This window comes from Pteronotus mesoamericanus, unplaced genomic scaffold (assembly GCF_021234165.1).
Source record: "Pteronotus mesoamericanus isolate MK-2021 breed Mesoamerican mustached bat unplaced genomic scaffold, CSHL_Meso_final contig_1018, whole genome shotgun sequence".
Taxonomy (NCBI): domain Eukaryota; kingdom Metazoa; phylum Chordata; class Mammalia; order Chiroptera; family Mormoopidae; genus Pteronotus; species Pteronotus mesoamericanus.
In genome coordinates this window covers 1719213-1732112 of record NW_026555002.1, presented here as the reverse complement: position 1 = coordinate 1732112, position 12900 = coordinate 1719213, and the positions used below count along the sequence as shown (strand labels likewise).

The 12900-nt window shown below is 57.7% G+C and overlaps 1 protein-coding gene across 1 annotated transcript in view; it reads right to left on the bottom strand.

Annotated features, from left to right (window-relative positions):
- ASB18 (ankyrin repeat and SOCS box containing 18) overlaps window positions 1-6961 on the bottom strand; it is a 45032-nt gene extending 38071 nt beyond the window's left edge. Inside the window, exon 1 of the mRNA XM_054570450.1 lies at window positions 6721-6961. Within this exon, the coding sequence (XP_054426425.1) occupies window positions 6721-6915 (195 nt within the window). The 5' untranslated portion in view covers window positions 6916-6961. The remainder of the gene's footprint in view (window positions 1-6720) is intronic.
- Window positions 6962-12900: the final 5939 nt, after the last annotated feature.

Sequence of the window (12900 nt, the reverse complement as noted above, 5' to 3'; positions counted from 1 at the left end):
AGTTAATTACAAGATAAAATAAAGGGGAGAAAAGACGTATGACTTCAAGTCCCGTGGCCACACGTGTGGCTGTTGTGTCGACAGTAATGCTGCCGCCCGTGTTTCTAAACCCGTCCGGTCAGTTTCCACAGCTCACGCTTGTGGCAGCAACGCCTGCCCCCCGCCACGCTCTAGCAGCGCTGCTTCCCCGCAGAGCCCCTGGCATGGCGGGGGGCGGGCGTGGCGAAGGGGCGCCGGGAGGGAGAGGGGCGGGGTGGGTTAGCTATAAAATTTGAAGTCTGTGCTGTTGGACAGTGGTCACCAAACTTTTTCTGTAAAGTGCCAGACAGTAAATATTTCAGGTTTTGTTGGTCACATGGTCTTGGCGGCGAGGACTCCTCTCTGCCCTTGTCGCCTAAAAGCAGCCACGGAAGTTATGCACATGAACAAGCACTGGCCGTGTTACAGTAAAGCTTTATTTCTAAAAACTGGCAGCCGACCCTCAGGCCTCTCTGTGCAGCCTCCTCTCTGCGGGCGCAGGACCTGCCATGGGTTTGTGGGGAGGAGGGTCATGCATCCCTGCCTCGCTCTCCCGCACCTTCCCAGCCCTCCCCCAGCGAAGCCAGCCCCTCCTCCTCCAGGCAAACTCGCCTCGGCAATGGCCAGCAAGCAAAGCCACTGGCTGAGCATACACTCAGCTCCCTCCTCTCCCGCCTCTCTGTCTCCAGGGCAGCCGACCTTCTGGAATCCCTTCATTTGTATCTTTCATCCAGGCTGGGAAAGGTTTGGTAATTATTTCCCTCAATATTTTCCCTGCTCCCTTTTCTTTCTCGAACTCACCTGGAGTGAGCCAGGCCCCCTCTCTTGTTCACAGGCCCTGTTCCTTTCATTTTTAACCATCTCACTTTCTGTTCTTCAGGTGGTGTCCTTTCTGTTGCTCTGTTTTCTGATTGGCTGACTCTTTCTCCTGTCACCTTCGATCTGCTGTTAAGCCCACTGCCAACTGGAACAGGCCCGCCCGGCTCCGGGGTGGCAGGCGCCGCTGTGCTGCCACGGGGACCGTGAGTAGAGACAGCCAGCTGTGCCTCCCAGTGCCAGTCCGTCCATGCCTGTCCTTCCTCCACAGGCGAAGGTGTTGATTTTCCCAGTCACATGCTTTCATTGTATTGCCGGATGGCTGCTCTCTGCGCCCCCAGTGAGCACCCATGGCCAGAACTTGGGGCTGCACACAGGACAGTCCCCACGGACCTGCCTGGATTTCCCTCCCCCTGACTGGCACGCCCCCTTGCCAGCCACGTCCACGTCCCTGTGCAAGGTGCGTGCCCCTGTGAGCCCCCTGTCTGCTCGCTCTGCTGCTGCCTTTCCTTGGGCTCCTCCCTTTTGATCACGGCCTGTTAAGAACGTGTTCGTCTTTGAAGGGCCAACCCAGGGGAGTCTGAGTGTCCGCCATACGCTGTGTGGCCTATTTATATTTATCGCATACCCGCTGTGTGCTAGGGTGTGGTGCCTGGGGCAAACTCGCTCCTTGTCCAACATCCAGTCGCTGAATCTGGTGTTAGAAGACCAGCAGAAGCGGAGGGGGAGCCTGGCTGGCGGACGCTGCCCGCCATTCCCGAGCAGCTCCTCCGCGGTGCTCATCCTCAGCAGAGCGGGCCGTGGCGGGGCTGTGGCCCCCCGGGCCGGTAAAAAGCCTCCCCTCTGCACCCCCGTGTCTTTTTGTTCTGTCAAAACTCTCCAGCAGGCTCAGCGGCGACGCTAATAGAAGCATGTCATCAGCATACATTATTCCTTTATTAGCTTGTTGCTCCGTTTTGATTCTGAAAATATCCTGATTCAGTCTAATTGCAATTTCATTGCGTCTCCCAGGCAGCGAGGGCTCGGACTTGGGCGCGCGAACACCGGGCCCTGCGGGGCTTTGAAGCCGGGCAGTCAGCTCCGAGGCAGGCACCCGTCTCGGTGCCGCGGCGCAGCCGCCTCCGGGGAAACACAGGGCCTGGGGTGGCCGGCGGCGCGGAGGGCGGTGTCCTCATCCCAGGTGGTGGGAGATATTGTTCTGTATCGAAAGCCAGGGCTGCTCCTGGAACCATTCTATTCCTAAATAATTTAACTATGTTCAAAGATAATCTGATGTTATTGTAGGAGAGTGTATTTCTAATAAATTCCACTTGATCTGGGTGAATCAATTCAGGCAGCGCATAATTGAGTCTGTTAGCAAGGACTTTAGCAAGAATTTTGCAATCAGCGTTAATTAAGAAGATGGGACAATAATTCGTGCATAATTCCAGATCTCTTTCTGGCTTGTGCATCAAAGTAATAAGAGCCACACTCTGGCTGGTGGCAGGACACTGTCATTAGTCGCTGATTTATAAGTACTTAGAAAGGTTTAATTTCATTTTGCTCCGAGCAGGGGCTCCCTGCCCCCACGTCCTTTGCTCGGGGCGCGCGGCCGAGATGACAGAGAGCTTTCCCTGCCACCCTTCCCTGTCATCGTGACCCCCTGCTTCCCGCGGCTGCTCCTACCCAGCAGCGAGCACCCCCCTTGCTCGCCCGTGCCGTTCTTGATACTCTCATTGGAAGCCAGGGGCCCTGTTCGTACGTTGCGTGTGGGCCTGTGCGCATGTGTGACGTAAAGCCATTGTGCTCAGCTTCAGTGGGGACGCTTCTGCACAGAGCCTCTGCCACGCGCCCCTGGGCGGCCAGGTATCGAGGCCCCGGACTGCAAGACAGGAACATACCCAGTGAACTTGCTGCTCCTAACTGGCTGTTGAGCGGTAAGGGGACAAATGTGAGCCTTCTGTCCCGCCTGTAAAATGCAGCCACAGGATGAAACACAGGCGTCACAGGGCGCCAGGAAGGGCGCTGGGTCCCTACCCCACCCCCGCTCCAGCTGCGGGGTCTCAGGCTGCAGCTCAGCCTCTCCCAGCCCCAGTCAGCCCCTTGGGGACATGCGCTGACTCTGGGTCCTCACCACACTCAGCGCTGGTTCCCATTCTCACACACCCTGCTCCGGGGCCTTACCCTCTCTAGCAGTCGGGACAGGGCCGGCCCCGGTCACCTTGCTGCTTGGGTGGCACCTTCCAGCTCCTAGACCAGCCGCCTGCCAGCCTGCGGGCAAGGCCTGCTGCGCCCACGGGCTCCCTTTGGAGCGGGCGGTCTGCAGGGGCGGTGAGAGGAGGCGCCGTGCCCCAGGGCCGCGGGGCGGCCAGCCTCTGTGCACGGCCACACTGTGGGTCCCAGAGCCCCGGTGGGTCCGTTTTGCCAAGACCCTGAAAGGTGGCCCGTTTTCCTCAGTGAGGAAGTTAAGGTTCAGAGAGACGGACTGACAGGTTCAAGGCCACACAGGCAATGGCAGAACCAAGGCAGGAACCCGGTCCCCCTGCAGCTGTGGCGCTGCTGCGCCCATCACGCCCCCCGCCCCCGAGGCACCGGCAGAGCGCGATCTACTCTCAGGTTTCAGGGGGCCCCCTAAGGCAGGGGCTGCGCCCATCTGGCCGACACCCAGCGATCCGCCCTGCCCTGGGGGCAGATCCTCTCCACGGACGGCTGGGGACAGTGGCTGCGGCCCTCCCCTCGGGGCGCACTCAGCATCCAGCCTCAGCGGCGGCGCTGGTCGCACGAAGTCCAATACCGAGTCTTGGTGGGCAGACACGTGTCCGGCACGTGTTCATCCAGCGCGCCCCCCGCCCCCCCACGTATGCCCCGCCCCCTCACGCCCCGCCCCACCTCCGCTCGCGGCTGGGTGGAATCTCCTAATAAAAACCCAATTAGTAGTTCTTTAACTTGCCTCCAGATGCTTAAATGCCATTCCCCCAAACACGACAGAATGCCCCTGGTTTTCCATTTCAATCAAGAATTCAAGTAGCATCTTGACTTGTATATAATATATCAGCAGCAGAATCACGAGATGCTGACATCCTTAATAATGGCAATTAGCAATCAGTTGTTCCTTAAGTAGTTTGATTACACCAGTTGCCAAATTGTACTGTGATGCATTTGGGGGCAGGACGGGCCTCGCCCCCCCTCCCCAGCACGTCCTTTCTGCGTCCCTGAGTTGTAGGTGGTGGCTGAGCTGATCGATAGACATTAGAAAGAGGCAAGGACACATAAGGTGACTGTCGTGAACACTACGCAGCGGAGAGCTGACTCTGGCAGGAAGGGGAGGTGGAGGTTTCTTTGCAGAAGGGCCAGCCCCAGGAGAGTCTGTGGACAGGCCGTCGTGCCCGCCCGCTGAGTGACAGCCAAGGAGCGCGGCCCGCCCACGCCTGGCAGGCACCCAGGGTCTGAGCGCCTCCCCAGGACGAAGGCCCCATGCCAGGAGCTGGAGGCCGACAAGGATGAGGCGGGGCCCTTGCCCTTGAGGAGGTTGTACCTGGCTGTGAAATACTCAGTGGGTATAGAAATGAGCCCAGCAAGGCCACGTGTTTCAGTGACTAACGGGGATTGAGCCGGGGTTAGATCGTGGCATCGAACTGGCAGGCTGAATGCCCGGTAGAGGCTTCCTGGCCCTTCCCAGCATCCTGCGGGGCACCCCAAGTCTGACCTGCGGGAGAGCAGGTGGCTTCGCCGGGACAGAGGTGAGCTGCGTCTGCGGGCGACTCCTGAGGGAGGGCCCTTCTCCTGCCTCATGCCTGCCGCCGGCCGAGCAAGGGCGGGTCCGCTCCGCACTTTGTCTCATGAGCGGCGGGGGGTTGTGTTTTTGAGTTGCACATGTGCACCTGAGGGAATTCTCCAGAAAAAGCTGTTCCCACCATTTTCTCACCTGGTGCCTCTTTTTCCCGGTGCTTTTATTGTGGTGCTGATGGGGATACACTGAAATTAAGTATCATTATTTCCTATTTTGTTTGGTGGGAGCGAGCAGTTCAGAGACCACCGGTCCCTTTGCGTTCATGTTGTCAAGCAGAGAGAACTTCTATTTTCTTTGCTTTTTTTTGCAAATTGTCATCTTCTGAAAAATGCCCAGAATTCTGTCAACCAGGTTGTCCTCGGGATGGAAAACGTTTCCTCCCCCGTGTCCCAGAATGCTTGTCTCCGCGTGGTGCTCAACTCTTGCCCCTCCTGGCCAGGGTGGGCGCCCCCCGCGCTGGCCCCTCGCCGGCTGCCACATCCCTTTGCCTTCCTATTCCACCTGCCGAGCGTTTGACACTTTACAGCGTCCATGCCCGCTGCGGGCTGCATTCCAAGGCATCGCCTTAAGTCTGGTTACTCTCCAAACCTTTGAAGACGCCGCTTCTGTGCCTGAATCCAAGCACCTCTTGTCCTGGAGTCAAGGGACAGTCCCCAGGGACTCAGTGGGGCTCGGGCCTGGGTGGACAGAGCTAAGGCCGGGAACAAGGCCTGTTGGTCTTTGTTTGGGATCATTCGTGACTCTTGGGCCTCACCCAGCCATCGGGAAGATCAGAAAAAGAGGACGCAGGAGGCAGGCTCTCTCTGAGCCTCACACAGCAGCTTTGCCGAGACCTCGGGGTGGGGCCCCCGGGGGCTCTGCCCTCCGCTTGCTCTCTTCATCGCCTCAGAGCTTGGTCACGTGCAACGACGCCCCATGCACGTCCCCTTTTGGTGCACTTCCTGCATGTGTGCACGTATGTTTTATGCATGTGTACACGTGTGTGCGCACATGGGTGAGTTTCTGTGTTTGCACACCTGTATGTGTGAGCGTGTGCAGGCATGCACGTGTGTGTTGGGAGGGCGTCCGTTCAGTGGGTAGAGAGGGGCCCTGGAGCCACCGAGGGGTGGTGGAGGGCGTCTGCCCAGCTAGAAAATAGCACGATGCAAGTAAAGGTGACTCTCGGGTCAGAGAAATATTTTCAGCAAATACGACGAAGTGATTTTATGTATATGTTATGTTTAGAAGTCTTACAAAAATGACACAAAGAAACAGGAGGTCCCGCCCAAGGGCCTGACCAGGGAAGCCGCGCATGGAGAGGCCCACACAGGAAGGCGGGCCTGTGGGCAGGGCCTCGGCCACACGGGGAAGGAAGGACGGAGGAGCAGGCGGTGGGGGTGACCGAGGCACACGTTGCGCGGGGCGGGGGACACCCACGCTCACCGCCAGCAGCGTCAGGGCAGCCGAGACACGCGGACTCTCGGTGGGAGGAATCAGAAACCCTCTCAGAAACAATTCGGGAAGTTTCCGAGCCTTGTTCCTGTAATACAGCTCTCAGGAACTCATCCTAAGCATATCGCCCGAATAAGAACAAGCCCTATGAATGCTAATAAAGACGCTAATTACACTGTTATTGATAGCAGCAACAGAGGAAACATAGATTCCCCTCTTGCAGTTGTTCGGTTTAAGTATTTTGTGATTAATCAGCTCAATAGGCGATTGAAACTACGACAACCATGAAGCAACATGGCAGATACTTCAAGTCCAGTAACGCAGTGGAGCAGAACACAAAACTGTACCCGCGACGCGGTTCTACGGAGAGGAGGAAGCATGCAGAGGGACCAGCCCGGGACCACGCGGCGAGGGAGCCCAGGCACTGCGGTGGCGCCCGGGGTGCGTTTCCCCCTTTTTGTATGACACTGAAGCCGGTGCCCCGTAAACACATGGGCACCCCCAGCCTGCACAGCCTGGCGCACGCCGACCCCTGAGGGTCCGGCCGCCGGCCCGCACCCGCCACCTTTTCCTCCGCCGTCCTCCCCCCTCCCCCCTCCCGGACTGGGCGCTCGCCGGCCGCCCGCACACGTGACGAGTTACTTAGAGTTGCACACCGGAGGGTCGCCGTCGTTACCTACGAGCACCCCGGGCGGCAGCTGCGCGGAGGGGTCTTTCAGCCAGTCGTCGTTGGCCAGCTCTATCACGGCGTCCACGGGCTGGACTCGAGCGCAGACCAGGTCTTGCAGGGCCTCGTCGTCCCCGGCTTCCAGTGCCGACTTTAACCTCTTCACCACATCTGAGCTGAGCGGGTAGTCGGGAAGGCGGTCTGAGCTGGACATTGTAAAGCCCTGCGTGTGCTGACCAAACGTCTGTTCTTCTCCACCGAGTCCCGAGTGAGCAGCTGTGCCGGGCGCGGCGGGGGATGCTATATATAGAAGGAACGGGCTTGAGTTACCGCCTGGCACCAGCCCTCCCTGGCCCGCTTCCCCCCGAGAAGGAATCTCCCCGAAGGCCCAGCTGAGGCACACGCTAGAGGTGGGCTGTGGACCGGGGGGCGGGGCAGGGCGGGGCTGTGGGGGGAGGAGAGAGGACAGCGTTTGAAAGGACGATTCTCACAGGTGTGGCTGAACCCTGTCTTCTCTCAAAGTGAAGCTCCACGCAGACATGGGAGCCACTCCCTGAGACGGGGCTCGGGGCCTGTGGTCTGCGGGAGGGGCACGTGGTCGCGTCCCACGCGACGGCGCCTTCACGTCATCTAAAAGGCGAGTCCGCTGGCCTGTAAGTGGGACACGTTTTGGACTGGAGAGAATGGAGTGAAACCTTTCACATTCAGAGGCGGGCTGGCCGGACCAGGAAGGCGAAAGCACCGCGTGAAGGGACAGAAGAGGGTCGCCCGCGAGGGCGCGGCCGCCTCCGCCCCTTCGGGCTGGTCACTGGGCTGAAAGCCGCGATGCCGCGACCCCTAGGAGTGCAAAGCCCCTCTTGTTGATTTCCGGGCATTCTGGGGGCGGGGAGCTTTTCTCTTGTGACCTCTGTGTCTGGGGACCCTGGACCCCCCACGTCAGCCTGCGCCCAGAGTGCAGCTGCCCCGGCAGGTCCCTGTGTGTTGTGGTGACCCGAGGTGCCTGGGCCATACAGCTTTTAAGAGAGTAATACATTTTTGGATTCTTTTTGAATCGAAACATAAATATATATATATATATATTTGCCATATAACATTGTGTAAGTTGAAGGTGTATGTGATGTTGATTTGATACATTCACATGTTGCACTATGACAGCCGTGTAGTGTCAGCTGGCCCCTGTCACCTCACGTGGTCACCGTTCCTTTTTTGTGGGGGAACAATGATGATCCGTCTCTCTGCGAGAGTCCCCGCGTGGGAAGCAAAGGCACCGCAGCTGATGGTCAGCAACGAGCGGGGTAGGGCCTCCCGCGGGACTGCCTTCCAGGGTCGCCGCAACTGAAATAACCTGAGGGAGACATTCCTGAAATCGCTGGCCACCAGCCCTGCCCCGAAAGGAGACAGGCGCCCGCTGGCTCAGTTTTCTATTCAGGCGTCCGGCCAACTTTGGAGAGAGTGTGGCTGGCTCTCCGTTCTTTCTTTGGCCAAAGAATTCCGGGTCTGGAGAAAATTTTTGAACCTGAATTTCCAAGCACACGCGCCTTGCAGCAGCGAATGCCCGACGGTAGAAACCAGTCTGACACCAGCCCACCGGGGTAAGTACAAGGAGAGGGAGGTCAGTGACCGCGGGAAAATGCTCGGAATTGGGGCGAGGCAGTTTCAGGACCTAACCAAGGGCGCGGAGTGTGTGCCATGAACTTCAGATCAGAAGGGAGGCGAGGCGCAAGCCCTTGTGCAGCGGGTAATGAGATGACAAAGCCTCGAAACGGCTGCTCGCGGGTCTTAATTACCAAGCGATCTGCTGGGTGTTTAATCAGCGGCCCGTACGCTATGCTAATTATTCTGGCTAATTTTGTTATAATGCAATTCTTTAACAACCCTGCTATGTATAAATTAGGAATTGAAATGTAACGAACACAAATTATATTTAAGGCAACATGAGTTTCTTTCTTTCAGTGTGAAATCTCCTGGTCTCTACTTCTTTATCTTTTCTTTCCTGATTAGCTCACGAGACCCCCCACCTCCTGCCCGCCCTGCCTCCGCCCCCCATGGCTGAACCACCGCTCAAGGGGTGGGAACCCACACCGCCGTTTCCCCCTTAACTTCTCAGAAACCTTATGTTTGACTTCCTCCTTCTTCGAATGTCCTAGAAAGGTGCAGAATGTATTTAAACAGTCAAAGGCCGGCAGACTCCGGCTGTCTCTCAATCAGGCAGAGGTCGCTTCATTGTGCGGCTTTAATTTTTAAGTCGTCATTGGAGTTTACCATGGTTCACGTATTTTCAGCGATACACGTTGTATGTGACTTACGTCAAGTAATGTCAACACGTGTGTTTAGACAGAGGACTACTAACGCAGATCCCTGTCGAGAAGCCTAAGTATTCTCTAGAATTTTTGGTGGCCCGGGGCTTGCCTCCCACGAGGAGGGCAGGCTGGCGCGGAGGCTCGGTGGGCCATAGGGAGCCCACAGGTGTGCTGCCCCCGCACGCCAGCCTCGGAGCTTTTTCTCTGCCCATACTCTTGGCCTGGAACTATTTTGCAGCAAAATAACAACGCCTGAGCGGATTCGGTGCAGGTCTAGTTTAGTCTTGGCACCATGATAGGACTGACTGTCAGCGAGCGCCCGTTGCCCGCGGAGGGTCATGGTCTGGGGACATGGTCGGTCCCAGGTACTCGGACCCTGCGGTGGCCTCAGGGGAAGGAACAAGCACCGTGCATGTCGAGAGGGACTCCGAGCGGCCATGGAATAGTTCTGCGAGATGGGTGTGCTTGGTTTCCGGAGCTTCGGCCGAGCTGCTCCTTTCACACACACAGCTCCCCGTGCATCGGCCCGGGGGCTCCCTTGCTCCTGTCCCACTTCCAGACCCAGCGGCGCTCCAACCGCATGGGCCACGCTGTGGCTTCCTGCCAGGCCGGGCCCCAGCGTCTCGTGCCACCCCAGGCTCCGCAAAGCCTCATTCGCGGCTCCGCGGCTCCCTGGCTCCGGACACAGGTATGTCTCCCTGGGGTCAGGAGCTTTTCGGTTTGCCCGAAGATTCCTCTGCGTTCCTTTTTAACACGTCTTTTTAGGCTTGGCAGTTGCAACCAGGACATTTGCGCGAATGTGTTTGCCGTTGTGCTTAGGGACTGGCTCGCCTTCCCGTCAGCCTGCGGCTGCGGGAGGCCACTTTGCAATGTGGCATCATTGCAACGGTCTTTACGGGCGGCTCCCTGTGCACCGAGGACACGGGGCCCCTTCATTTCCCTTGCGTTTTCGAAGGCCTGAGACAATGGGATGGGATGCAGGCAGGGACCAGACGCGATGGAAGCCGTTTACACGCTTGTGTTGTTTTTTCCTATAGGGACGTGATTTAGGAAGGCCAGGGATGGAATGTATGACGGGAGGTGCGGACGTTTTCCTTTAGTGTGACCATCGAAGACAAAAGCACAAACAGCCCGGGGCAGGCCCTTCTCCAGGTGCCGGGGCTACAGGGCACTGCATGCTCCAAACTCACTGGTGGGGGCGGTCCAGCCTTCTGGCATCTCCGGGCCGCACTGGAAGAAGAGCTGCCTTGGGCCACACATTAAATGCATTGCAACACCTAATAAAAAAAAATAATGTGATAATATTTTAAGTGAATATATGATTTTGTGTTGGGCCACGTGACAGCCAGCCTGGCCCGCACGTGGCCCAGGGGCCTCAGGCCGGATGCAGCTGAACGGATTACATAGTCTGCAGGTGTTGTGTCTGTGAGGTCGGTTTCCCTCAAGGCAGAGGCTATCGCCATCACAATGAGGCGGGGGACAGTTTGCTCCGGTCACGCTGCTGCTCAGGGGCAGGGCTCGGGGCAGGGCTCGGGGCAGGGCTCGGGGGCAGGGCTCGGGGCAGGGCTCGGGGCAGGGCTCGGGGGCAGGGCTCGGGGCAGGGCTCGGGGCAGGGCTCGGGGCAGGGCTCGGGGCGCACGCGGGCAGCCCGTGCGCTCTGGAACCGTGCAGTCCCGCTTCTCAGCCGTCGAAGCCCCATGGCCGAGTCCGCCCTCTGCGATCAGCGTCTCCCTCTGCCTTCCTTTCTGTCCTTTCGGTTTCTGTTGATCTGCAGTATTTGTGGTAAACTACGGGGCAAGGGCTGGAGGGAAGGGAAAGAGGCGCACGGTCTAAGGTAGGGGCCGGGGGCATTTGGGGACTTTGGGAGCAGCGCTCGGGTACATAGGAGCTGGACGAAGATGGAGAGGCAACCACTTTGACGTCACCTTCAGTTGCCGGACAGTGTCCCCTGATCAAGACGCCGTGTCGGGACGGGACCGCAGGGTCACAGCGTTTTAAGTTCTTCAGCTCATCACAGGTGTGGCCGACGTCAGCTGGGGTGACGGGGGAGGGCCTGTCAAGCCCAGTGACATAAAATGATAAACTTGCCTCCTGAGAATCAAGGTTAAAGTCAATCTGATGGGTCGGAGCAGACGGGGTCACGTGACCGCGAGGAGGCAGAGAAAATCTGGACAGCGATCTGCTTTCGCTTGTTCCTTCCTCCGGTCTCAGGTGGCCTGGAAACAGAGGACAAGGACAAGAACAGGGACAATTTGTGTCCGTGGTTGAAGCTGGGGCCGAGCACATCACTGTGACGGAAATCTTGAGGGGAGTCGGGGGGCAATGGGGAGGCGGCGGGCGGGGCTGGCCGGCTCCCGGCAGGCGTGCGGCGGCGGAGGGGCCGGTCCTGCCGCATCGGCAGGTGTGGGGTGCGGCCCGAGCCCCCCAGTGCACCCGGGGCGTGGGCCCCACGCCGAGCTGCCGGAGCCGCCTCACTGGGGGTCATGTGCCTGTTTCAGGGCGTGGCACCGTGCCACCCTTTTGAATGGTCACATGGTTAAAAGCAAACTAACCAACTAACAAACTAACCAAATAAACAAGAACCTTGGGAGAGACCTTCTGCCCCAGCAGCAAAGCTGCCTGGCATCTCCGTAGCTAATTCTTCCCAACGTCTGCACTTCCATGAGGGAAAAGCGGAACGTCTGTCTCCAAGGGTTAGCTCCGTCGCCTCGTCTATCTCGGTCTGAAGGCGCCGGGCCCAGACACACGTGATGGGCCCTCCTCTGCGATGGAGTCGCTGCAAGTAACAAGGAAGATCTGAGAAAATCTCGCGCTCACATTGCCGAGGAGCGCTCAGGCGACGGTCGTGTCCGCGACGAAGGAAGGATGGGAGGCCCAGGAAGGTTGCTCCGAATGGAAACCGCTGTCAGATTTCAAAGTGAAACGGACGCCGTGATCGGGGATTGTGGGAACCAAATCGGCGATTTCGAAGAGCAGGCAGAGACACTTTATCACGCTGGAAAAGGGGACAGAAGGATCCAAATAAAGGGAAGGGCCGCTGAAGACAGACTTAGGAAGCTTATTATAATTTAGGAGAAATAGGAGCAGAGAGAATAGGATAAATAATTTAAAAATAATGTAAAATAAATTGTGCCGTGAACTAAAGTGTGTCTCCATCCAAATTCACATGTTCACGCCCTAACCCCCATGTGACTGAATGGGGCCTCTAAGTTGTGAGGAAGGTTGAATGAGGTCATCAGGTGGGGGGGGAGGTGATCCTGAACTGGTAAAACCAAGGCCTTTATAAAGAGGAGGGGACACCTGGGCTCTGTCTCCCAAGGACAGAGGAAAGGCCACGTGAGGACACAGTGAGGTGCAGGTTGCCTACAAGCCAGGGGAAGAGGCCCCGGGATGAATCCTGCCCGGCCCGCACCTTGACCTTGCCTTCCAGCCTCCAGAACAGCGAGGAATAAAATCGCCTTACGCCCCGCCGATGCTACGTTGTGATGGCAGCCCCGGCAGACTCAGGCAAGTTCGCTGAGCTAAAGAATGTCTTCTCTCCAAATTAAAACTCCCTCCTCGCACCTTCAAAAATTAAGAGTTGCCTTTCAATTTGAAGTATGTTTCAAGATACTTTTCAAAAAGGTAGAAACACCCCTGAATACACTCCGATGACATTTTGGTATTATAAGGCTAAAGGAGCAACTCCAAGGTCACAGCAGACAAACTGGATCCCCCCAACGGCATCTTCACGTCCAACGTGGCCCAAAGTGCCGGGCAAAGTCTTTGCAGACAAAGCTGCCCACTATTTTGTATCAATGAAGCGGCTGTAGTAGAACTGAGCCCCGCTCTGTTGTAAGCACGTGAACAGCACGCGGTCTTCCCGAACGCCCACGCAGCGTGTGCGCCTGTGTGGACCT